Here is a 27,781-nt window from a genome sequence, read left to right as displayed (position 1 = left end):
ACTAGTTGTATATGAAAAAGATTAAAAATCAGTTGAATCATTTATTTTAGAAACTGTCAAGTGGCATTTTTTCTGAAATTTTAAAAAAGCTTATTTGACAGGTTTCTAAAATAAATGATTTAATTATATATCAAAAAATATATCTATCAATATAATAAAACTTTTAAAAACTTAGTTTTTGAAACTTTCGGTATCAAAATAAGTTTTTATTTTGATTTTTATTGCAGATGAGTTTCAACATGAAATTGTAGCTGGTACTTTATCTTGTTATTCTGGTTTATTGATGTTATATTGTCTGAGACCAATTAACAAGTATGATATTGTTGAAGAAAAAAAATTAAAGTTGCACTATCTTTATGAAGAGGTAATTTAAAAGATAAATTTTGTGTATAAAAAAGTTTTAAAATCTATTCCTTTTTAGAGTTTTTTTTTTAATGTTGAAATTTTTTTTATTAATTTTCATAAAAATCAGTTGAGTTATATTTATATTGCAAACTCTATTGTTAAATATCAACTCTGCTAAGCTTTAACATTAGAGTTTGCGATATAGATATAACAGTAATTATATTTAGATGTCAAACTCTGTGTTATACCTAATTTTATTTTAACAACTAATTGTTAAAATTAACTTAATTTAAGATTTAAGTTTAACAATAGAATTTGAGATTTAAATATAATAGTAGAGTCAAGGTACTCAGTTTTACAATTAGCAACAGAAAATATTGCATTAAAGTTAAAAAATTTTTTACTGGATATTTGGTAAAAGCGCTGTTTAAAACAATTTTGCAATCATATTTTAACATTTTTGTTAAAAGCCTTCCATTAGAAGAGTTTAAGATTTGTTCAAGAGTTATTATTAAATTTGATCGTAATATAGGCCATATAAGATATATTCCTATTGGAGTATATCTTTATATATTCCAATAGGAACTTACTTTATGTAAAAGTATATATAAGTTACATTAGTTTATATAAGAGTATGTGTAATTTACAATGCTTTATATAAAAGTATATTTTTATTTGAATTTCATATATAAACAAGTGGTTTAAAAAGTTCATTAATAGATAAATAAGTGATTGTTTTTCATTTTTTAAGAGTTTTTTTTTAATGTTTCATTTAGTTGAAAGAAGTAAATAATGAGTTGGAAGTGCGTTATAATGCTGAATATATATGGAGTGGATTTTCTCCCATGAAATTTGAAAATCTAAGTAATGATAATTTGGAACACTTGACTTCAAATCCTGAACGTGTGAGATGCTTACTTGTTTTGAGAAAACTACTGATAACTGAAATAGAGAATACTACCTGTGAGTTACCTATAAGACCAGAGTCTTCTGAGGTATTTTAATTTTTTAAGTTAACAAAAAAATAACAAAACAAAGAGGAGTAAAAAGTGCTATATTTTGTAGAGTTAAAATAAACTTTTGTTTGTTTGCTTGTTTGTTTATTACGTTAAAAAACTTTTTTGTTAAATGTCATCGAGTTAAGATATAATCTTTTTTGTTTCATATCAGGTGAAAGTTTTTAGATTGTTTAATAACATTGAGATAATTACCTGATTTCTGTCAATTTGTTAAACACAAGCATATAAAGTTCTTGTAACATATATTAATGTTATGGTAAATTAATTTCATTATGTCGAGTTTTATATACTTTGTTGTATAATTTTTTTTTTATTTAATTTATATGAGGACCTATAAGAGGATACCAGAGGTCTATATTAGGACCTCGGGTGAAGGAATCTCAGTGGCATTTAAAAAAAAATAAGTCAGATTCATGAATGAGTTAAAACATTTATCTATTTTGGTGTTGAAGAGATACAAGTGATAGTTTTCACAGGCACTGCCATCTAGTAGTGTCTCTTAACCACTTAGTAGTGCGTATTTCAAACTTGAAACGCTAGAGTGAAAGGTAAGGAGTACTTAGTGCATATCATCAGTTATTTTTCATTCATAAAATCTAATGGAATGTTGAAAATACTTATTATTAGAGCAATAAAAAAAACCTAAAAAAGACCTTTGGTTTTGATTTCTTCTCATTATTTGTATTATTTTTAATATATCATTAAAATAATGCAATGTTTTTTGATATGTCATTAAAATGATGCAATTTTAAAAATGATAGCTTGATTATGATTATTTTTCTGATATGTTAAATGATGCAATTTTAAGTTTCCCTCTTACAAAATGTTTTTGAATTAATATTGAATTTTTTCAAAATGTTGATTTTCTCGCTTTGACCCCCTTGACCTCTTGGGTAATCATTTAATGTAATTTTTTATTCTAAAGGAATTCATTTCTTTTTAAGGTCTTTGCTGTGTTTTGCTGTGAAAATTTTTCTTTCCTGTTTAAAAGTATTTCTTTTGCGATGACTAATTCAAGCTTTTTTAAAAAGTTATTTAAAGATTGATATATAAATGTTTTCTCGATAATTAATTTTTGTACCATAATTTGTTTTTGTAGTTTCTCTAGTCAATCTTTATAGCTTCATTTTTTCTGTTTTTTTTTTTAATAAATTTCAAGGCTTTTAATCTTAATGTTCATAGTGCATAAACTGTTTTTAACTACTTGTGAATGATTTTATTTTTATGATGCATACTAATAACTTTGTTGTTTAATCAAGGTGTAATATTCAAAAGTGTGTCACATCACACTTTGCTTTAGATGTTATTTTCCTAACACTTTGATTTTTTTTTTTTTTTTAATGAAAGTTTACTCCCTTTACTTAGTTTTGATCCTTTATGTATTTTACTTTTTTTATTTTTTATTTTTATTTTTCATTTGAGGAGAGGAGGTAATAAAAATTACTAAAAACTGTTGATTAGTATTTCTAAAAGTAAAAAAAGGCTTAAAAATTTTTTTTTGTCTGTGCTTAATTTACAGATCCAAATAGTGCAACATCGCAAAAATGTAAAATTTGATTTTATAAGGTCACAATGTAACAAATAAGATTTAATCATAACAATAACATGATACATGTTACAAGAAGTTTATATGCTTGTGTTTTGCAAACCCAATTTGACATAAATCAGTTAATTATCCCAATGCAATCAAACAACCCAAAAAAATTGTTAGTAACTTTAGTATTAAGTATATGTAAAAGATTAAATACAATTTGAAACATAGTATAGAAAAAGTAGTTTAAAAAAAATGTAGGAAAATCGTTAAAATGCTAAGACAAAATTATTTTTAAAATAAACTTTGTTTTATAGTATCAACAGATCTATGAAGAATTTGATCATTATGTTGCTACAATTTGCAGCGAATGCAATATTATTGAACTCGTTCAACAAACGCAATCATATTTTTCTAGTAAAAAAAAACCTAATGCAGCATTCATTAAAGAAATCTCAACAGCTCTTCAAAAACTTCAAATGTGGAATAATTCTTCAACTCAATTTATTATAAAAATGAAAACACAATTTCCATTTTATAAAGATATAACAACTTTACCTTTGATAGCTATCCAAAAATGTCAAACTGGATTTACTTTACTTGGAGATAAATTAAAATCGTTACTGTCAGAAATACATTACATTCACATCCATCCTGACACCAATATGTTGCTTCCCTGGGATATTTTATATAAAATATTTAATTTATGGCAAAGCAGCTCTTTAGAGAATGCAAGATTTTTATGTAGCGAAGAGCTGCACATTTTTCTTACAAATAATCAAGATATACCTGGTATAGATCATATAAAATTATTTACACTTCATACAGCTTTAATAAAGATCAAAGATTACAGATTATCTAATAAAATGAAACATAAAGACTCTCTATCAGCAAACATATTGCAAAACCTTCTTGATAAACTTTTTGATCTCTGGTCAATTGAGCAATACCAATTAAAGCAAAAACAAAATGACAGAGAGTCTCTATTTCGTTTCAAATCTCAATCACATTGTGAAAACAAAACTGAAGATGAAGAAAATCAAGAATTACAAGACCAGCTTTTTCCCACTTATGAAAGTGAGTTCCTTGTTATGAATAACGATGTAACATTAGAAAACAAGATTGATCAAGTAGTGTTAAACAAGAAACAAACCATTGATGCAATTGTTGACCAAAAGTTAGTTTATAATGCAGTAAAAGTAATTTATTTAAACATAGAAGAGAATCAGTCTCAGTCAGAACTTTTTTCATTGTCTCAAGTATTATCTCTTTTAAAGATGGAACATGTTTTTTCAAGTACGGTATTTTTTTTTCAGATAAAAACTGTTTTTAAAAACACCAATTGGTTGTAACATGTTTGTTTGTTATTTTTTTTTTTTTTAGATGTCAAGTTTGATAATTGTATGACTTCATTGTATTTAACTTTTTCTGAAATCATGCAACAACTCAGTGTCGAAGAGCAGATTCACTGTGAGAAATTTAATATTTACACTGACTACAGTATTAGCGAATCTGTAATTTGCCAAAATATATTAAAAGAGTTCCTTATTCATTTGAAGAAGTTGCTTAATGAGTTTGAGAATCATCCTGCTCTTAAACAGGTTAAAAAATAAACTATGGTTTTTTAATGTACAATAAAATTAGTAAATAGTTTTTAAAACATTCAAGTAAAGTATTATTTTTTGGTAGCAGGTTTATGAATATATATCTTATTTAATAATATTTTCAGAAAATATACTTTTAATAAAATAAACTATGATCTAAATGAAGTTTTTCATTTTTTTAAGATGAAAAGAAAAAATTAATAATGTATTATTGGTTTAAGATAAGATAAAATTATTGTATAAACAAGTGAACAAAAGACTAGAAAAATATACTTTAAAATAGTATTTATTTATAAAAAATAATTAAAATATTTTTAGCCCAAAGTTTAGGGCTTCAAAGGCTCTAGAAAATAATTTGAAAAGGTTGCATTGCTATAAATATTAATTGAAGATTGCTGGTCAATTTTTCTGGGTGGAGTGTGAGGAGCATATATCAGCAGGTTTTTAGTAATAGAAAGTTATACAATATATTGAGGTGATGACTTTCGAGATAGTGCATTGAGATGGTTTTGTGATGGTGCATTGAGATGGTTTTGTGGTGGTGCATTGAAATGTACTTTACAGTTAGTTGTATATATAGTTTTAGATTATTATAAACATATTATGCAGAAACATTAATGTCCATGTAACTACAAATAAATTTGAGAGAGTGCATAGAAGAATGAGGTTTGATATAAGATAGAAAAGGAGACACGATTTAAATTTTCAAATGCAAAGGGATTACTTACCTGTAATACATAGCTTTTAATAAAGTAATTAATGGAACATAAAATGTTAATTGCTTTAAATCCAGGGATTTTGTGTTATCTAGAAAAGAAATTGCTGATGTAAAAGCACTGAGATTGTAGTTTACAAATTTGTATAGAAAAATTATTTGTTTTTTTTTAGATAGAGAAAGTGATTGAATATCTTCTTTCAGAATCTGTTTATACTCCTCTTATGAAGTTTGTGTCTGGTTTTGAATTTTTATTGAGTCAATGTTATGTGAGTAAGCTTGCATTAGATCTTTTTTAAATTTTAAAAATACTTAGTAAAAATATTTGTGATATTTAGAGTTGGGAAGATTATGCAGCATCGCATGTATCATTAAAACAACATATGCAGATTGTATCACAAAAAATTCTTGAATGGAGAAAGATCGAACTAAAGTTTGTTTAATTTTTTAAATACTGTGAATTAGTGAATATTATCTTATAATTGAGTGATGAATCTTCTGATAAGCATAATTTTAAACAAGTTCCTACAAATTTTATTTATGTATGTGTATGTGTGCTTATTTAGGTATTATAGGTGTTAAGATATGTTTGATATTTTGCATTTATATTATTTTAAATAAACATAAACTTATCTTCTTTATTAAAAATTTCAATTATTGAATTATTTTTCTTTAACCCTACTACTAAAATTAAATATGGCTACTAAAAATATATGTGAATGAAAAAATCATTAAAAAACTTAAAAACAATTAAAGCTTTCTTATTACACAGGTCAACAGCATTTTTGGGGTCAAAGATATTTCAACGAATTTAGGGTAACTTTGGGGTGCTGATTCTGAATATGTCATCAGTTTTGCCAGATTGGCTCAAGTTTTTGAGATTTTTTGTGAAATGTGTAAAAAAAAGACGTAATTTGCTACACGCGCATTAACTTTATTGATATTGTCATGAATACAATAAATTTAACAAAGTAAATGTTGATTTTAGTTTATTTTAACTAGTTTTAGAACGTAATCTTCAAAAATGAACAAGACATGAAAGATAGGAGACATTTAATCGCTGGAAAAGTGCTTTTTATATGATTTTCTTCTTTGTGAGCTATTCGGGCAGTCACGCTGTAGATTCCAGCAGTAATCAGCCATCATATGTCTGTCCCATCTGCCTTGGTACCTTTCCTCCATCACCATAATATCCTGATGAAATCTCTCCCCTTGTTCTTTGCTAAAATCTCCAAGGTTTTTTGGAAATCTGTCCAAGTGACTGTGAAGATAATGCAATTTAATGCTCATGTGTACACCTAGATTTCTAAATCTCAACAGCATGTTTTGTACCAGTTCTTCATAATTGTCTGCCTTTTTATTTTCCAAGAAGTTCTTCACTACCAACACAAAACTACACCATGCAGCAGCTTCAATGTCATTCATTTCCTTAGGAAAATTTGAATCTTTAATGAGTTTCCGAGTTTGAGGACCATCAAAGATTCCTGCCTTCAATTTTTCGCTACTAAGACCAGGGAAAGATCTGCAGATGTACATGAAGCAATTACCATCTTTGTCTAATGCCTTTACGAACTGCTTCATTAATCCTAACTTTATGTGAAGTGGTGGTAGAATGATTTTTCCCTGTCCACCAAAGGTTCGTTCACTATGTTTGATGCTCCTACTGTAAAGGTGTCCCTTGGAGGCCAATTCAGTTTCTCCCAGTGCTGATGTTTTGCTCTACTATCCCACATGCAGATGAAGCAAGGATACTTTGTGTATCCACTTTGCTGTCCAAGTAAAAAGTTGATCATTTTTAAATCAACACATATCAGCCACGAATGTTCATGGTAGCACAGTTTCTCCAAGACCATTTTGACATTTTTGTATTGTTTTGCAAGTTTAGTTGAGTGAGCTACTGGAAGAGATGCACACTGATTGCCATTGTTCAACAAAACACATTTCAAACTCCTTTTAGAACCATCTATGAAAAGCCTCCAGTCTTCAGGACGATATACTTGTAAACCCATTTGAAGCATCAGGCCAGGAATATCCTTACAATATACAAGTAGGTCATCTTCGCAGAAAAATTGAAGAAGTGCTTCTTCTCTGGTCCTGTAAGATGTAATTTTAGTTCCAGGCGTCAGACAATTTTTTTCAGTTAGCCTTGAAGCTAAAGTTCAGATGCACTTTTTGAGAGGTTGAGGTCTCTTATTAGATCATTGAGCTCTCCTTGGGTAAACTGTGTAGGTGTTCTGAAACTTCCTTCATATTCTGGTTCACTTCCAGAACTAATGCTTAGCTCCATACCCTGCATTTCATCATCATCAGGTGGGGAAAGGTCAGGTAACATGGCAAACACAGGTACAGGCACATCTTCACAATGAGGGACAGGCCTTCTTGCAGATTCCATGTTAGGATACTCCCATTTTTTTTCTTATGCTTATTGAATCCTTGCACTTGCACTGCACAGAAATAACAGTCATCATGATGATTTTTTTGCTCTCTCCACACCATTGGAACACCAAATTTGAAGCTTTTTCTTTGTCCTTTGCTCCATTTTCGAAATAATTGGATACATGCTTTGCACACTATGTGTGGTGCCCAAGACTTGTCTTGGTCCCCAAGCATAACCCCAAAATAGGCCAAATACACTTTTTTTTATGAAGTCTGTTATGTTTCTTCTATGTTTTTGCAGTGTATATTCACCACAAATGTAACAGAATGAGTCTGGATCGTAAAGACAACTTCTTCTTGATGAGTTCATGCTTTTCACTGGAAAACAGACAACAACATAAAGTTAGTGCAAAAATCAAGCTATGAACAAACTTTTAGGACACTAATCAACAAAAAACTATATTGAGAACTGCTCAGTTCAAGTACTAATCCCAAGAAATTAATGAGATGATGCGTCACATTTACCTACAAGTGCTATAAATAAGATACCAAAAATATCAAAAACTTGAGCCAATCTGGCAAAACTGATAGCATATTCAGAATCAGCACCCCAAAAATACCCCAAATTCATTAAAATATTTTGGACACCAGTAATTTTTTGTTGTTGTTGTTGACCTGTGTTATCTTTGGTAAATTGCAAATGTTTTTTTTACATCAAAGTTGGATTATTAGTAACCCAAATTATTATGAATAATTTTATTGTTTTAAGTAATTGTTATTAACTGGAACAACCAAAATTATTTAAAAATAGACAGTTCAATTTGGGTAGTTTAAAAATATATTGTATTTTAAGTTTTATTTATTTGCATTATGTCATTGACACATTATGTCAAGAAAAAGTTTATTATAATTATAAATTAAAAATTCTCAGTAAAATTAAAATCATAAAGTTACAGATATAATTATAAAGTTGCATAAATATAAAAAGATAATAAAAAGTGTTTTTTATTAAAATAATATCACTATCTTACACAGTTCAAATGTTTAACGAAATAATAACAACATATTATATTAAAATAATATCATTGTCTTACACAGTTCAAATGTTTAACAAAATAATAACAACATATTTTAATAAAATAATATCATTATCTTACACAGTTCAAATGTTTAACGAAATAATAACAACATATTTTATTAAAATAATATCATTATCTTACACAGTTCAAATGTTTAACAAAATAATAACAACATATTTTAAAATATAAATAAATTTTAAGAATAAGTTTTGCAGCTAAATGTATCCTGCAGACGTTTATTTCAAAAATATCTAAATATTATTTTAATGAAAATACTGTTAGAATAAAAATAATAAAACCAATATTATTAGATGATGCTATAATATTCAAGCATAGTATTATTTTTTAATTTTAAGAAATAATTGGCAAAATTAATGACTGTAGTTGAAGGGTTAAAATATAATATGTATACTAACTATTTGGCATACAAATATCCTTGACGAAAATATCTACCTGACTGACAAAAATATCTACCTGACTGAAAGGAGACAGCAGAGACAAAAAAAAATTTGTTTATTTATTTTTATTTAAAAAAATAATTTAAATTATAATACATAAAAAATGGCATTATTGACCCTTGTCCAAAGCCCATAAATGTAGAAACATGGACATTAAACCTATAAAATTAAAAAAAATCCTCTTAAGTCCTCTATTTTTATTCAGTACATTTTTAGTTTTGCAAAAAATCCTCTAAATCAGATACTAAATCTCCTCTAGAATCCTCTAATATCTCTTTTACTTACAAGAATTTTATGTGGTTATCCTGAATAGTTATGCGCTTTTTTTTCCTTCTTCCAGGAAAGACAAAATAATATTTTTTATGTTCCCACTTCAAAATTTATAACATTGATATTTTAATTAATTGGGTCTTATTTGTAGCTTTTTCTAATGAAATTTCTCTCTTTAATAGCTCTCGTGCATTTTCTATGGGGTTTAGAGCTGTGGAGTCAAACCAAAAAAAAAAATTTTTTTGGTTTGACTCCACTTGCATAAATATTTTCTTCTGCTTATTTGAAATAGTGCATCTTCTATTTATTTCATTTAATCAACAAAATCTATAAAAACACAAATAAAATACTTTTTTTTTTTTAAATTATTATTTTAAACATTTTTTGTAATTTGTTTTTAAGTCAATGGAAGAAATTACTTGATCAAAGTGAACTTGAAGCAGCTGATATGTCATCATTCTGGTTTCATTTTTATAATTTATGTCGCAATTTATGTAATAAGAATGAAGAGGAAATAAAATCTAATAGAGGTTTGGAAATTCAACAAAAGATTTTTTAAATATATTTTTGATTTAAATGATTTGCTTGATTTTTGGTTGTTTTAGATTCTCTAATATTAGCTGTAAAAGAGTTTTTGGAAGGATCAAATATTGGAGAATATAGATCTCGATTACAGCTTGTATACACTTTGTATGCATACTTATGTAGCAATGGAACTGAACAAGGTTAATTTTTTTTTCCTTAATTAGAGTCAACTTAACACCTTGTTTATTTAGTCAAAATTTATTTAATTAAATTTTTGTTTATTTAATTATTTTTTAATACATTGTATTATTTTAGTATAGTTTTTTTTGTTACAGGTACCCTAAATGCAATATGGAATATCTGGATGTATTATAATCAGTTTCAATCTGCCATTTTGTTGTCTTTATCTGAGAGAAAAAAACCAATTGAACAACAGATAAAAGTTTGTTTTATTTTATTTTTAACATATTTTCTTCAAAACCTTTTTCTTGTTTGATTTTCAACTTTTTGCAATTTTGTTTCAATGTATTTAATGATTAACAAACAATACAATTAATTGGTAATGATAGGTAAACAAGTTAATTAATAGTTATCTAAAAAATAAAAAAATAATAAAATAAAATGCTTAATTGATTGAACATCTCTGTATGGATATGAAACATGCATAAAGTTTTTTCTTTCTGCATGTTTTATCAAATATTAATGTGCACTTTTTTTTTTTCTTTTTTTTTTATAAATAAGAATTTCAGAATAAAGTTTTATTTGTTGAAATAAACAAATATTCATAAAAACTGCAATTGTAATAATTCTTAAGTAAATGAAGAAATCAATGTGCTAAAATGTATATAACTAGTTTTTAGACCAACTAGCTGTTGAGTTGAATTCTTCTTGAGATTTTGTGATGATATAGATTTAATGACAGAAACTAGTTTTTTATTTTCACAATTTTGTGGCTTTATTTTAATCATTAAACTTTGAATTTTTAGTTTCATCTTTATTGTGATTTCATCTTTATCGTAATTTCATCTTTATTGTGATTTCATCTTTATTGTGATTTCATCTTTATTGTGATTTCATCTTTATCGTGATTTCATCTTTATTGTGATTTCATCTTTATCGTGATTTCATCTTTATTGTGATTTCATCTTTATCATGATTTCATCTTTATCGATTTTTAACTTGATTAACATTGACGTTAGTTTAGAGTGTCATTATTTAGTAAACTAAAATACTACAAACTGGACAGTGTGCAAAAGCACACACTTATCAGGAAAACTAAATATCTTTACTAAAAATAAAGGTGTTAGCAAATTTTAAAAGAGTTTTTTTATTTGCAGTGTTTGGAAAATAATAAAATATATTAAAATGATTACTTTAATAAGATATTTAAGGCTAAAAAAAATAACAACCCAAGATTTTCTTTAGTTTTCAACTTAAACACGATACTATGAATCCCTCCTATAATCAGTTTAAAATTTAAATTTCAACTTTACACAACATTACAATCTGGTTGGATGGAAAGTAATCAATTTTTGAAATGCTCAATCAAGTGTTTAATCCTCATATTCAAAAAATAGGTGGTCATTATGTTTTAGTTTTGGATGGCCACAGTACACACATGATTAAGTGTAGCCTTGAAATGTAAAGAAAATAATATAACACTAATTTGCATTCCTGCCCATTCATCCCACACTCTGCAGCCTCTGTTAGCATATTTTGCCATGTTAAAGATGTTTGGCATGATATTGTAGGAAGATTTTATGCTGAAAGTGGTTTCAGCAATTTGTCCAAAAGGGTTTTCTCAAGTTTCTTTGCAACAAAGTTTATCCTCAATGCTTTTTGCTTATACTTGTACTCAAATCCATTAAATCATTGAAAACATTGACAAATCAAAATTACAAGTTCATGAAACTTTTAATAACACCTCAGTAACATAATAGTCCAAGTTTTTTTTGCGTCAAACTCTTCAGAAAATACAAACCTTGGTTCCGTCTTAAACTCTAATTTCAATCCTAACTGCAATAATACTTTTGATTTTAACTTTAAATTTAACTTCTCAAGAAGAATTGGCAACTCGTGTGAAAATCAGTCTTGAAAAAGCTCTTTTGAAGCAATTTAAAATTCCAAAATGCTTACAAACATCTTGCAACACCAGTGGTCAAGTTTTTACAGAAGAAGCATGGTTAAATTAGTTAAGAGAAGAAGAATACGCAAGTTAATTTAAACGAACATATGTTGAAATTGCACCAGCAGGAAAAGAAATTCAAAAGGTTGCAGAACCTAGTTTATACATTTTTTATTTTAGGTCAAGCTTGTTCATGTTTTTTGAATTATTTTTTTCTAGTAAAAATATATTGAGTTTATCAACTTATCTAAGTTTTTTTCAAATATTTTTTTCAAACTGTCTTCTTTTAGGGACAATTTTCCAAAAGCAGACAATTTAAAAAAAAAAATCAATAAAAACTTGAACTTTTAATAAAATATTTTTTACACTGCGAAATTGCTATAATAAACAACTATATTGCAGAAGAAAAAAAATCCTAAAAGTTCTCAATATTAAAAAAATTATTTAGCTTTTTGCAAAGAGTGTCAGTACTTTTACTCTATCTTTTTTATATTTATTTTAATAAATTCATATCATATTTTTTGTAGGAGCACTAAAAGTTGTGGCTAATTAAAAAGTGAAAAGCACACAAATAATTTATAAGCTTTTCTTTTTTTCATTCACCATTCTTATGAACTACCATTTTGAATACAAAAAAGTTATTTTGTCTTTACTTGAGCATCTTTATTTGTGTCCATTTTGCAAATTGTTTTTGTTTTGATATTTTCCCAATTTCTTTAAAAAAAAGAAAGAAAAATTCTTAAGATTTTAATGGCTTTTTAAAATCGCATTATATCAGATTAGTCTTTCTAATTACAAAACTATATCTTCAATCTTACACTTTTGTTTTACAGCTTTTCTGAATAAACAAAGCAATTTTGAATATATGGAAAATCGATTTATTTTGGTTTTTTAGAAAACCAAAATAGTTTGATTTTCTGGAAAACCAATTCCCATAATCAGATAATCAAACTAAGTTGGTTTTTTAGAAAACAGACGCTACTTGGTTTTCTGGATATTCAAAATTAGTTTGCATATTGGGACAAGCCATAAAACCAAAAGTTGGTTTTCCAGAAATCACAATTAAATTGATAGTTTTTGTCGAACTGTTGAAGGCAGAACCCATTTTTTAATTTCCTGCTTATTATTAATGATTATTATACTTAATTTAGCTTCAAGAGTTCTGTTTTAAAAATAGAAGTATTTAGTCAATGATTGCAATTTAATTAGAAATTTTTTCTGTGTGTGTGTGTAGAATAAAATAACAGGATTTATTTACTAAAGAACACTGTAAAATATACTACTGAATCAAATAAAAACAAAAAAATTTCTTTGTAAAGAAAATAAACAAAACTAAAAACTTTGAGTTCAAAAAAAAAAAAATATTGATTTCAAAAAAAAGGCTTTTAAACATATTAATAACATTTGTAAAGAAGTTTTATAATTCAATACTGCAAGTTAAAAAAGTTAGAAATGTTTTGAATGTTACCAGGAAGTTTACTATTTCATTCAAAAGCGTCATGTTCTAGAAAACACATTGTTTTATAAAGTTTCTTTGAGTATGCTATATCAAAAATGTAGTATAAAAAGATGACCAGACCCAGGCCACAAGTTATATCAGGAATTGAATTGCTTAGTGTTACTCTGTCAACTATAAGACTTTTTTGTGATGGATTTATAGGATCTCCTTTAATTTTCATGGTTGGATTTGGATCGATTGGATCCTAATAAAGAGAAATATAATTTTAGTTAATATTAAAAGTTACATAAAATAACTTTATGATAAATAATTAGAATATATATAACAATTGACTAGAGTTGCATGGATCATTTCAGAGACATCTTAAGTCATTTTAAAACAAAAAAGATGAAGCACAGAGTTAGGTTAAATGAGGTTAGATACAGAAATTGTTGCAAAAATAAAATAGAATCTTTTTCCGCAACATTTTACAGTATTTCATTGTACAACTGACATCGAGTTGTCCAACTTACATTTCTACAACTATTGGAAACCAAGTTTTAGATTTAAAATTATTTTTAATTTGTAACTTTTAATCTGTAAAAGTTGTCCATCTGACATATAAATATCTATCTGTAAAAGTTGTCTATCTGACATATAAATATCTATCTGTAATACTTCTTGTGAAGATATTTCTATCAGATTATAAGCATAAGAATAAAAGACAAATTTTTTTATGAAAACACAATTTGCCACACAAGAATGCACCTTTAAGATATTGTATTGAAAGGTTTTTTAAAGATATATAGCATTGTGGCATTTATTAAATTTAAGATTTTTAAGTCACTTACCAACAATATATCATAGCTAATTATGATATATTGTAGTTAATTTTAGTAATAATTTTTCCAGATGCAAATGAAAACAATTGCTATAGATATAATTTACATAAAAAAAACAAATATTTACAGGGAAAAAGATATTTAATGCCATTAGTTTAATACAGACAAAGTAATATACTGATAAGTGAATTAAAGATAGACCAGAGAATTCTTTAACAGTGTTCAACTAACAAAAACATGCAATGAAATTTCGTGTCTGGTTAAATTAATATGGCAGCTATAAATAAACAACCAAAAAAATTTAAAACCAAAAGCAACCTTTAGTTTTTTAAAAAAACTAATAGCTTTTCTATTTTTGGAAAACTAAAATTATTTTTGTTCTTCTTACGATAAACCTAATTGTTTTTTGAACATGTCATGAAGACCTTTTGCTTTTCTGTGAAACTGATTGATTTTCTAGATAATCAATAAAAAACCAATGTCTGTAAGGGTGTAGTCTTTTGATAAAATTTCTCTTTGTGCTTTTTTAATTAGTTTTTTAAACTTGTCAATGTAATTATAATAAGTTTATTAACTGTAATAATGTAATCATGATAATAACTTAATTGTCTCATGTCCAGCATATGATATTATACTCAAGTTTAGTCACATTAATTTAGGACTTTGTGAAGATCACTAAATGGACAGACATCAATTATTATGCATTAAAAGACACAATTTCTAAAGCTCACAGAACACTTAGAAAATATGTTCAAAAATATAAGGTATTTTTAATCTAGCAGCTTTATTTAATTTTATTTTATTCTAAATTTGTTTTATTATTTAGCAAACAACTTTTATATTTGTATTTAGAGTTATTATATCTGGCAATATTATTATATATTATAACGTTATAATTACTTTACATTTTTGCACGTTAAATCTGCCAGTCAACTGTCCTTTCTTTTAAAATGTTAAAATCTTTTTGTAAACTAATATTATCTAATTCTGATTTAATGACTGCTAAAAGTTTGGTATCATAAGCAAAAAGTTTGCCTGCAGTTTTGATTCTAATTAATAAATCATTAATAATAATTACTACTAATAACCTTAACAATGAAACACTTTTGAAAAATCTAATATTAACTCATCTACATTGTATCCATCAGCAAGTGCTTAGGTGAAAAAATCAATTTTTTGGTTATCAATTAGTTGTTTTTTTTATTAATGATGTCGTGTTTTTGTTTTATTATCAATTGTTTCATTATCTTATCTCGTATAACTCTATTAATTTAAATACAACTGAAGTTATTAAGTTTTGACAATAATTAGATGGTTCAAGTTTGCTTCCTTTTATAAATTAGGGGTATAATGTTTGCTCTTTTGCAAAGGTCTGGAATAACAATTGATTTGTAAGACTTGTTAGATAATATCCATAAAGGCTTGCTGAGTGATTTAAAACACATTTTGAGAACTTTATGGGTTCTCAAAATGTTTTAATAACTGCTCCTGTAAAGCTTGGATTCGGACATTCATATTTAAATTTGTACATAACTTTTAGGGCGTTAGTTATATCCTCCTTTGTAAAAATTGAAATAAAATACTTGCTTAATGTACTTGCTATTATAGCTCCATTTATAGTACTTTGTTTAACTGCTTTTTGAATGCTATCAGTCCAATATAATGCTTTTAGGAATGCATATATTTACAGGAAAACATCAACAAAGAAATCAATTCTTTGTTGATGTTTTCCTGTAAATATATGCAAATACCGGTTTAGGATTTAGTTTGGAATTCAATGCTAATTTTTGTTCTAAATCCTGAATACCTTGTTTTGGTGTTTTTTTCATCTCCAAATCCTAAATACAGAGGTAAAGTATTAACTGATAAAGAAATAGAGATTGGAATGGACTTTGTAGCTTCAAAGAATCCAGATTTTCTTCCACTTTTGGTTAACTTTAAAGCAGAAGCAGCGCCATTTCAAATGTTTATGTTCAATGATAACATTGTTCAAACTATTAAGCCATGTGATTGGTGGAAATCTCATAATGATCGTGTGAATCAGGAATTGATGAAAGTTGTTTAACAATTACTTACTGCAGTTGCTTCATCTGCAGGAGTTGAAAGAATATTTTCATCATTTGGTCTTGTGCATTCAAACATTAGAAATAAATTCGGAATTGAGAAAGCAGGCAAATTGATTTTCTTATTTCAAACTATTTAATCAAAAAGCATTAGAATCAATGAGTTTCATTGATTGAATCTTTGAAAATTTGTAAACAATCAACATTAAAAAAGATTTTTCAATGTTTTATATTAATTTAGTCATGATTTCATAATATTTTTAAAAAGTGTAAGATTAAAATTTATTTTTCTTGAATGTAATTTAAATCAAAAAAATGTAATTTAGATCAAAAAATTCTGATTTAAATCAAAAAAATCATTTTTTTGATTTTTTTTTTTTAAAAATTGGGATTTTTATCAACCCAGCATCTGATTTACCTAATTCCATCACTATTATATCAACAAGATGTAAACAATTTCTTACTGGATGACAGCCATACCAATTATTTTGTCATAATCAACAGTTAGTTGTATCGATGCTACAATTTATGACATAAAACTGATGCATAAATGAATTAAGTTTAATAGTCTTGCTAGAAATTTTCTTGGAATACCTTACTAATAATCTATCAGTCTTTACAGTTTTAACTTTAGGTCTTCCAGAGCAAAGTTTATGTTCAATTGTTTTGTGCTGACGAAATCTATTCATAATGTAAATACCATCACAAATATATATATATATATATATATATATATATATATATATATATATATATATATATATATATATATATATATATATATATATATATATATATATATTAGGGTAGGCCAAAAACAAAAAATTTTGAAAATTTAACATGTCTGCAAAAAAACGTGATCCTTTTCACATATGAATACAAACTATAAAAAAAAATTTGGAAAAAAATATCATTGAGTGCTGCCGAATTTGATTTGATTATTTTCATTTTTAGTCTAAAATATGTCAAAATAAGGATTTTGTAGGAAAGTGAAAAAAGATTAAAATTTTTATATCTATAGGAAATATTTGTTATTTGAGGCTGTTCATTTAATAGGCAATATGTTTTTGAACCTTTTTGGACTTCCCCCATGTATAATTTTGTGTTACTTGTTTATCAACTCCTCCCCCGCCCTCTCTTTTATGCGCAGTGCTATTATTGTTAAAAAAGATATATCTCTAAGTAATTTTTTGCTAAAAATTTACTGATTCCGCTATAATAAGAATTGTAATTAAAAGGTTTTTTTCACGTCACATTGTAGCTAACCACCCTTTCCATGTGATATTTGGTGACACTTTCAATACTCTTCCCCCATATGGGGAGGGGTTTACCACAATACAACTAATAACTGCTTTTATAACCCCTTTTTAATCACATATTGCCTGGATTACAGAAGAGTTATTTTATTTGGAATTTTTTTGGGGTCTAATTAAAAACAGAAAAGCTAATGAAAAAGTGGTTATTATTTATACTTAGCTAAATCAACGAATAATTGCTTCTTATTAAAATTGCCTACAACTTTTCTGTGATTTTCAACCACGTTAAAAACTTCGTTTCGTACAGCCTCGTCCTAAAGATAAGAAATATTATTTGTATGATTATTTAGATTTTTATTCATAATTTCTTCTCAACTAATTTTACGGTTTACCTTTGTAAGTATTTGGAGATAATCAGAACACAACTTAATTCCTCTCTCGGCTGCGTCATTAGTCACTTTTAGAGTTTTGATAAACAGCTACATTTTCAAATAATAGGCATTGTCGTCCCATTCTGAAGAAGGAATTTTAAGCCATTTTCCATCATCTTTTGAATTATGAAAAATCAACCAAGACTTGTTCCCAATATAAGATAAAATATCGGAATTTTTTCTAATCACTGGAAGAGTTGGTTTACCGCAATTGATACCAAGTGGTTTTCCGTATTCTAGCATTTTTTTTGCAATTTTATTTTTATCATTTAGAGAAAGTTTATTTAAAAATAAACTTAATACAGACACCTGCTCGGTTAGATACCAAGAGTGTCTGCTTAAAACATATTGGGCTTTTTCAGCAGGTACACCGAAGTTTGGTATACCTTTAAGTGCTTCTAGATCATTAAAAAATTCTATATCATTAATTGGTGCATCGCAAGCCTTTGACGCTTCTAACCAAGCTTTAATGTAAGTGGCTGAGCTAAAAGTCAAAAAGATTTTAAGGTTTTTTAAATCAGATTCGGGTAAATCCTTTTTAAATATTAACATCTTTGGTGCATACAGCAAATGCGCCATCCATCTTGCATGATGGTGAGCACCACATGTTTTCCATTTCTTGGGCTCTTCTCCACCTAATAGAAAAATTGCTAGTTCTGCAGCCTCTTTGTAATCGTCTCTTGGGTGATGCTTAGAGTGCAATACTTTCTCTAAGAAATTGCGAGTTTCATTTGCTTTTTGTTTTAAGAATGAATTTTCAAGATCAAGGGATCTATTTGAAAGTTTGAGAGGAATTTTTTTAGAGTGAAGCCATTCTTTTTGAAAATTATTAAACTCTATATTATCATCAGATGATGTCTCTTTTTGAAATAAAGCTTTCCAAAACGACCCTAGGATTAATTCTAAAACATGATGACGACATGCAAGCCAGAGAAGCATTTTTATAGATTTGCATTCTTCAAGAAGAGTTGCCGCTCCGTTTCTTACTCCAGTATTACAAGCCATTGTATCAAAAACTTGGGCAACAATATTATCTTTAAGATCCCATTTTTCTAAATCTTCTATGATTCCTTTACATATAGAATGACCTGTGCCTGACTGAATAGGTTTAATAGATAAAAATTTACCTTCCTCGCAGTTTGGAAAACAGTTAAATAGTCAAACTTTTTACCAGATATTTGCTTCATAAGTTTCCCATCCCAGTGAAGAGTTAAATAATCTAATCTAACTTCTTTTTTAAATTCTGCCATTATATTTCTTGCCATAATTTGTCTATTTTGCTTACGTGCTTTTCTAATTGTGTTTAGTGAAATATCTACATCATTAGCTTTAACCCCACCTAAAAAATACAGAATATAATTTTTCTTATCAACTAATCACACTAATAAAAAACTCATGAAACTGATTAGTGATTTAAATATCAATCAAAAAGTAACCTAGAACCAGGATTGCTGAAACATTCATCATAAGCTGTGCGTTTGATAGTTTAGATCTATCAGCAGTTGCTGTTATCATTGGATGACAAACAAAGTTTCTTGGCAAAATTAAATTGATATTATCTGATACAACATTTTCCATTACACCTGCAGAAGATTCAAAATTATTTACTTCATAATCAATTTTAGAAGAGCTCTGAGAATCTGAGTACATAGAACCTCTAGACGTAGCAAAAAATGATTCTTCAGTTGAGTCACTATCACTTTTATAAACGCTGAAATCAATTTCTTTATCATTTAATTTTCTTTTCTTTTCTTTATCGATTCTTAATTTTTCTTTTTCCTCCTTCTCTATTTTTCTTTTGACACTCAATTTTAACAAATTATCTTTTCAACCTAGTCCTCCAATTTTTACTCCACTTTTGAGTGTTGAAAACCAGAGAATATCTTCTTCTGCATTTAAATTTGATCTGGTTTTTTTAACATATTCTTTCCAATTCGGAGAACTAATATCAAAAAAATTATCCATTATTTTTCTAAAGCCTTGAATAAGTAAATCTTTTTTTGAAAAACATTTATGTTTAGACTTTGCAAGACTTCTCCATTTATCATGTAACTTAATAATACTTTCAATAATATACTTTTCCTGCTTGCAAGGAATATCAGCTTTATCCCAAAAAACTTTAACGGTTTTCATTGTTAATTTTGCAGCTAATTTTAATTTTGAAATGTTGCTTTTAGTACCTAATTCTTTTGTACATTTAGAAAACACTTGAATCGAAATTGTTCATCATTTTAATTGATACCTTAACAAGCAAAACAGAAGATGAATTTAAGTTTATTTTCAAATAAATAAAGCTAAAAAATCTGTAGACATCTCTAGTAGTAGGCAGAGAACTGGTATTAATATCTGCCAGCGGATATCCGACCAACTATATTTCATTTGTCGATTTCAATACTTTTGAGTATTTCTTTTTAATTGACTCAGTCAAATTATTTTTTACAGACAAATTCTCTTTTCTTTTTTGTGTATGCGATGCCATGTTAAAATGTTAAAATGAATTAAATTTTATGACTGCTAGAAAAATAATAAAACGTAAAACATCTTCATTTCTTAAAAACAAATGGAAAGATGAATATAATTATAGAATTAATAAATTTAGTTGCTTTCTTAAAAAATATATTAGTGTTATGATACGTGCTTCTTCGTTTTTTTTATTAACCTTGTTTTTTAACTTTAAACACATCTAAGCTAACTATGTTCTTTGAAAATAACAAGTTATTTTATTTTAAATCAAAAATCTTTAAGTATCGTAAAATTTCATGGTATTTAATTATATAAAAAAGAATTTTAATTACATTTCTTTTTGTATGTAAACTTTATGATTTAGCGGCTGTTACTTATGCAAAATATTTAGAAAAAAAAGAATAATTCGAATCAAAATACAACAAATTAGTTAAAATAAATAAAACACTGCTGCATGCTGCAGTAGATTATGTTGCTTACATTAATTTTAAATAAACAAGAATGCGTGAAATACAATAGAAATATGCCGTCATTAGTAAATATTATGCCAAACAAATTAAAAAACGGAACAGAAGTAATGGAAGTTTTGTGTTTTGGATTTATTCATATAACTGAAACTTAAAATGAAATTCGGCAGAACTTAGAGATGAGCTACATAAACACTTTCATAACAAAAAATGATTTTTATAGTAAAAGGAACAATATTTTATGCAGCTACTAGAAAAATTGATACTTTGAAAAATATATGTGGGACTGTGGCCTACCCTAATATATATATATATATATATATATATATATATATATATATATATATATATATATATATATATATATATATATATATATATATATACATATATATATATATATATATATATATATATATATATATATATATATATATATATATATAATATATATATATATAAATACTCATCTTGGGCAGATCTAAACGCATCCGGCTACTGTCTTGTAGAAGACCTCCTAGGCAAAACTTAGGGGGTAAACAGATTCTATCTGTTGAGCAGCCTTGCACCCCTTCTTTATCTATTAGGCTGGCGCAGTTGTATTTATAATACATTGTTTCTAGTTTAGGATGTTGAATGCATGATCTTCTTGACTCAATGCATGGGTTTTGCTTGTGTCTCTGTTTTGACTGGGCAACTCATTCTATTATCTCCTAATGAGGGTACAGCTCTAAAACTCAGTTTTATGGTTCTGAGGCTGGCTGGTAGTCAGATTTCCCAAACTCTGTGGTAGCTCTCAGAGAGACCAATTCCATCAACAGCTGAAAAATATCAGAGTATTAACAGTACCATGTTGCGCATAGATGGTATCCCTGTTGGTATTTTTGGTATGGATTGTTGAGGCCACATTTGGAGCCCTTTGTTACGGCTTAGGCTTTATTAATATTAATGAGGCAATTGCTTGGACTATTAAATAGTGTACTGAGTACTATCTATGCTTTGAGTCAAGTTCTTTAACAAATTTAAAATGGCTAAAGTATCCAAAACTATAAAACACAAAAAACCATTGTCATCACCAAGTTCTCTAAACCTATCATTCACTAATATTCGTGTCTTCAAAGTAACTTTTCTTCTGTTGAGTCTTATCTCTTGCAAAGTTCAGCAGACCTACTTACTCTTTGTGAGACTAATTTAAGTTCAGCTGTCTTATCTTGTGATTTAAACTGCGTTTAAATCCACAGACTATTCTTTTATGTGCTTTTGTTTAGCACCACTTCACTCTACCGCCTTTCTCTTTGTTTTATATCACTCTCCTTCATCTCATGACAGCGCTCTTTTTGATATTATTTTTGATCAAATGGACCAATCCCTTTCTCTTTATCCATCAGCCAATATCATTGTTGTTGGTGACTTTAATGCTCAACACACTGAATGGCTTGGCTCTAGTGTCAGTGACTTTGCTGGCGTTAAGGCCCACAACTTTTGCCTTTCTCAATCTCTAACTCAAATAGTCAACTTTCCAACTTGCTTTCCAGACAACCCAAATCATTAACTTCTCTACTCTTGCCTATGTCTTGTTGCTGATCCTAGTCAGTGCTCATTCTTCTACATCAGAATCCCCCTATCATCCTACCTCTTACAACTACCCTAAAGCTGACTGGGACTCTTTCCATGATTTTCTTCGTGATGGCCTATGGGTAGAAATCTTTCGTCTTCCTGCTGACAAATGGGCTTCTTGCATAATTTTGTGGATTCAGGCTGGCATGGAATCTTTTATTCCCTCTTGACGATTCCAGGTCAAGCCTCACGCTTTTCCATGGTTTTCCTCACATTGTGCTGCTGCGATTTCCAATCGAAACTAGTTGCTTTCTATCTGATGTAGCCGTCAAACTTCTTCGTTCGTTGTCTCTTCTACAGCTTGTGGTCCAGACAACATACCTGTTGTAGTCTTGCAGAAGTGTTCTTCGGAGCTGTCATCCATGCTTTCAAAACTATTTAACAAGTGCTGGCCAGTGTCTTGTTTTGTAAAAGCAGCATCTGTTATCCCTATTTTCAAAAATTCTGAAGTGCAATCTGACTCGTCTAGCTACCGACTCATTAGTCTTCTTCCTACCATAAACAAGGTTTTTGAATCTTTCATTTACAAACACTTAATCTCTCATCTTGAATCAAATAACTTACTTTCTGATCATCATGGATTTTGATCATCATGGATCATATGGATTTTGATTTGATATGAACATATGGATTTCTGATCATCGTGGATTCTGATCATCATGGATCATATGGATTTTGATCTTCTCGTTCTTCAGCTGATTTGCTAACAGTAATAGCCAATAGTTTTTATTATGCATTAGAAAGAGGTGAAGAGGTTAAGGCTATTGCTCTTGACATTTCTAAAGCTTTTGATAAAGTTTGGCACGCTGATCTTCTCTATAATCTTTTTTCTTACGGTGTATCTGGTAACATCTTTGAGATAATTGAGTCCTTCCTTTTCAATCATAGTATTAAAGTTGTCCTTGATGGCCAGCACACTTTTTCATATCCTGTAACTTCAGGGGTTTCTCAAGATTCAATCCTTAGCAAATATTCTCACATCTAAGGTGGCATTGTTTGCTGATGACACTACCATTTATTCTTGTCATGATAAGAAGCCAGCACTCTCTGATTGCCTGGTTGGGGTATTTGAACTTGAAAAGGATCTCACTTCTGCTACCACATGAGGCTCACAGTGGCTGGTGAACTTTAGTTCAGAAAAAATCTCTTTCTTTCAGCCAATCGTTATCGCAATAGTTTAGATCTTCCTATATTTATGAATGGCAATGTACTTGATGAGTCATCTACCCTTCTTCTTCCAGGATTAACTCTTCCGATCTTTCTTGGAAACCATATATTAAATCCATATATTAAATACATTGCAAATACTGCATTAAATACATTGCAATAAATACATGCATTAAATGCGTTAAATACACTGCATTAAATACACTGCATTAAATACATTGCAAATACATTAAATACATTGCAAATACAAACCATATATTAAATACATTGCAAAATTAGCATCTGCTAAGGTTGCATCTCTTTATCATGCTCGAAACTTTCTTACTCTGGATTCTATTCTTCTATTCTTCTGGATTCTATTCTATCTCTATAAATCTCAAATCCATCCTTGTATGGAATACTGTTACCATATCTTGGGCGGATTTTCTAATTATGCCCTTTCTCTTTCAGACAAGCTGCAAAAAAGCATTGTAAACATAGTTGGACCTGCTCTTAGAAGCCAACCTTTAACCATTATCAGATCGTCGTAATGTTTCTTCACTTTCACTTTTCTAGAAATACTATAATGTGCACTGCTCTAAAGAGCTTGCGTCTTTTGTGCCACCTACTAAAATTCATTCTTGTGTTACTCGTAATTCAATTAAGTCTCATCCTTTTTCTGTGACTGTTCCTAAGTGCTTCAAAAACTCTTATTTGTCTAGTTTTGTTCCTCGAACATCAGTTCTTTGGAATTCACTTCCTTTATCTTGCTTTCCTGAGACATATATTCTGTCATCTGTATCTATATATATATATATATATATATATATATATATATATATATAATATATATATATATATATATATATATGAATTATATGTGAATTACATCTAAAAAAATAAACACGACTGTTGTAAAAACTATGCAACTGTAGTGGTAACATGTGGTAGTGTTTACACTATATAGTGGTAGTGTTTACACTACAGTCAATGAGGCTACTTTGTTGTGGTCACAACTCTCTCTCAACTCTCTAACATCGAAATATGAACCTTGATGAAGAAGGCCACTGCACGGAGAAACAAGTTGAACGCAGTACTACTAGGTATGTGGTAGGAATAGAATTTGGTACTTCCTACTTATGAAGCGGTAGCACTGATAATTGTTCTTTAAAAAAATGTTGTATGTATAACCATTTAAGCCTGACAAGTCATTCAAAGGGTATCTAATCTAAAGTGTCATTTAAAGCATATCTAATTTAAAATATTATTCGAAACATATCTAAACTATAATATTAATTAATAATTATGATTTTGTTAACAGTTTATTATTAATAATTTCATAAATTAGTGACAAAAGATTACTAATTAAATAATATCCAAGATATTTATATACTGATTCAATTTATATGCTGATTTCAATTTTTGATCTATTGACTCAATAAAATGTATATACAGTTAACTATATTACAGTCACCCAAAATAAACCCAGATAGATATATTGGTAATAAATATATTGGTGTACATACATACACAAATACATACATTCATACATACCTATATAATATATTAATGAATATATGATGAATTATCTTTCAATTTTTATTTAATCTTTTGTAAATAAAGAAAAAACATTTATGCTATCTTTTTTGAATAAAGGAAAAGCTCTTTAGAATTACATTATATTTTATATATATATATATATATATGTGTGTGTGTGTATATATATATATATATATATATATATATATATATATATATATATATATATATATATATATATATATATATATTAATTTTCAATGACAACTTATTTGTATGATGATTTATACATAAAATTGAAAATACATCATTTATGGTGCATACTATTTATTTAATTATTAAGTTTTAATTTAATTAAAAATTTAATTATTAAAAAAAATTTTAAATTTTAATTGTGATATTTTGGTTCATATAGTTGAAGCCATTTTCAATCTACAATATGTTACAAAAAATGTGTTGTTTACAATACTGATGTTATTGCTGCGTAATATTACAAAAGTTTTATTAAGTTTAACAAAAAATGGTTTCCAATAGTGAGTCGTCTCTAGGTTACCATTATCCCTGTTTAGAATTTCATTTTTTGGGTAGTAGTATTGCAACTGTCTATTTCAATTGCCTCCTAGTATAATTATTTGTGATAACTGAAAGTGTTTTAGGATTATTGTGCATATATGTGCATGTTCAACAATTCCGGGCGCTTTCCAGTTCGCTTTAATCACATTTTTTTGATTTTCAGTTATTCGTGTTTTAATCTTTTTCTTGGTTTCACCCACATAAAAAGCACCACATGTACATTTAAGTTGGTAAGAATCCTGGTAACTGTTTGGTAGTTGCTTTGATTTATTTTGGCACTATATGTATAGAAAAGATCTTCCGAAACGAAAAACTGTTTTAATGCCAGCTTTTCAAAATTAAGAATAAGGCCTAATTTAGGAACCCACAAAAGTATTAGGGTATTATTTGTGTTAATTCGTTGGCGGCCTTTTGGTTAAGATGGTTTGTAATGTTTTACAATGTCTGGAAGTTGTTGTCGAGAATATCCATTTTCCATAACAATATTAATTAGAAACTCAATTTTTTTTTCTTTATAATCACTTGTGCATAATTTATAAGCTCTTGCAAGAAATCCTTTAAATATCCCTATTGCAATATATGGTGGTATGCACGTTTGCGGTTTTACAAGTACATTCATTATTGCATTCTTGTGGTAAATAGAAATTTTATAGTTGTGAGTTATATGATTATTTGAAATGCAGATATCTAAAAAATTAATTTGATCTTGATTATTTTTGTATTCGCATGTGTATTGAATAGCTTTGTCTTGAGAATTTAAAAGTGTCAAAAGTGATTCTGCTTTATCAGAGTTAGAAAAATGTGCATGGCAGTCATCAGCATATCATTTAAATGTTATTGGTGCAACATAAATGGTTAATGCTTGTTGAATTGCATTATATTCAATATGTTGTAAGTTTCTGAAATTACTACCATTTTAGATAATCCAATCAGACCAGAGTTTTTTAAAATATAAGTTTTGTTATCCCATCGAAAATAGCGTTTACTTAGACAAAGTTCAAATAATTTATGAATGTCAGTTAAAGATAATTTAGTACGCAACTGAAGATCATTTTTATCATTATTTAAAAATCAATATTAGCTAGAATTGCTTTATCAAGTGGTACTGATGGATACAAATTTATTACGTCAAATGATACTTGAACCTCATTTTCTTTAATAGTATATCTAATAGAAGAAGTATAGAATTTTGTTAAATATCAAATTAAATGGTTTAAATAATTAATTTGAGTTAATATAGTTTTTATTAATTTTATCCTTTTTAAGAAATTTATTTAAACAATGCACATTCTGCAAATTAATACATCAATTTCACTCCAAATGAAAAATTTTGTTAAATATGTTAAAGTTTTGTTAAATATGTTAATATTTTTGAAAAATATTTTGTTAAAACATTTTAAAAATTCTTAAGTTACAAATTAAACCACATGAGCCGCAGTTATCTATTCAAACATTTAGAATTTTGAGTTATTTCAGGCTGTTAAATGTTTAGAGTTATTTCAGGCTGTTAATTACTAATAATTGAATTTCTATGTTTTGTTTTCAGAAGCTGGACTGATTTGAGTGTATAACAATTGGTTAACCTGTTTAATTGGAATAGAAGAAAAAGAGTGGCCATAAGATTCGAGAGTCAAATTATAAGAAAAGTTCTTTGCAAATAGTTCTGCCTTATCCTTGGGAGAAGTAATAAGATCAGTCCCATGAATGAGGGATGGAAAGTTAAGAGTTAAGTTAAAGACCTACTTTTATTAACAACGCTGTTGAAAATTTCCAAAAGTCTCTTGAGCCTAACTTCTGAGATGAGATATGAGATTTAGTAAACTTGATGAGCTATTTTCTTTAATTCTAATACAAAAGATGATGATTTTTTTACTCTGCACTGGTTTTTGTTAAGCATAG

The 27,781-nt window shown here is 27.7% G+C and overlaps 1 protein-coding gene across 1 annotated transcript in view; it reads left to right on the top strand.

The window, feature by feature from the left end:
• The window catches only part of LOC100212580 (midasin), a 186,762-nt gene that overhangs the window by 108,896 nt on the left and 50,085 nt on the right, over positions 1-27,781 (top strand). The window contains exons 53-62 of the mRNA XM_065793812.1: positions 228-364; positions 1,122-1,340; positions 3,213-4,191; positions 4,279-4,496; positions 5,388-5,483; positions 5,553-5,647; positions 9,800-9,927; positions 10,003-10,122; positions 10,258-10,364; positions 14,987-15,091. Of these exons, the coding sequence (XP_065649884.1) occupies positions 228-364; positions 1,122-1,340; positions 3,213-4,191; positions 4,279-4,496; positions 5,388-5,483; positions 5,553-5,647; positions 9,800-9,927; positions 10,003-10,122; positions 10,258-10,364; positions 14,987-15,091 (2,204 nt within the window). The remainder of the gene's footprint in view (positions 1-227; positions 365-1,121; positions 1,341-3,212; positions 4,192-4,278; positions 4,497-5,387; positions 5,484-5,552; positions 5,648-9,799; positions 9,928-10,002; positions 10,123-10,257; positions 10,365-14,986; positions 15,092-27,781) is intronic.

This window comes from Hydra vulgaris, chromosome 03 (genome assembly GCF_038396675.1).
Source record: "Hydra vulgaris chromosome 03, alternate assembly HydraT2T_AEP".
Lineage (NCBI taxonomy): Eukaryota > Metazoa > Cnidaria > Hydrozoa > Anthoathecata > Hydridae > Hydra > Hydra vulgaris.
This window is presented reverse-complemented; position numbering and strand designations above follow the sequence as displayed.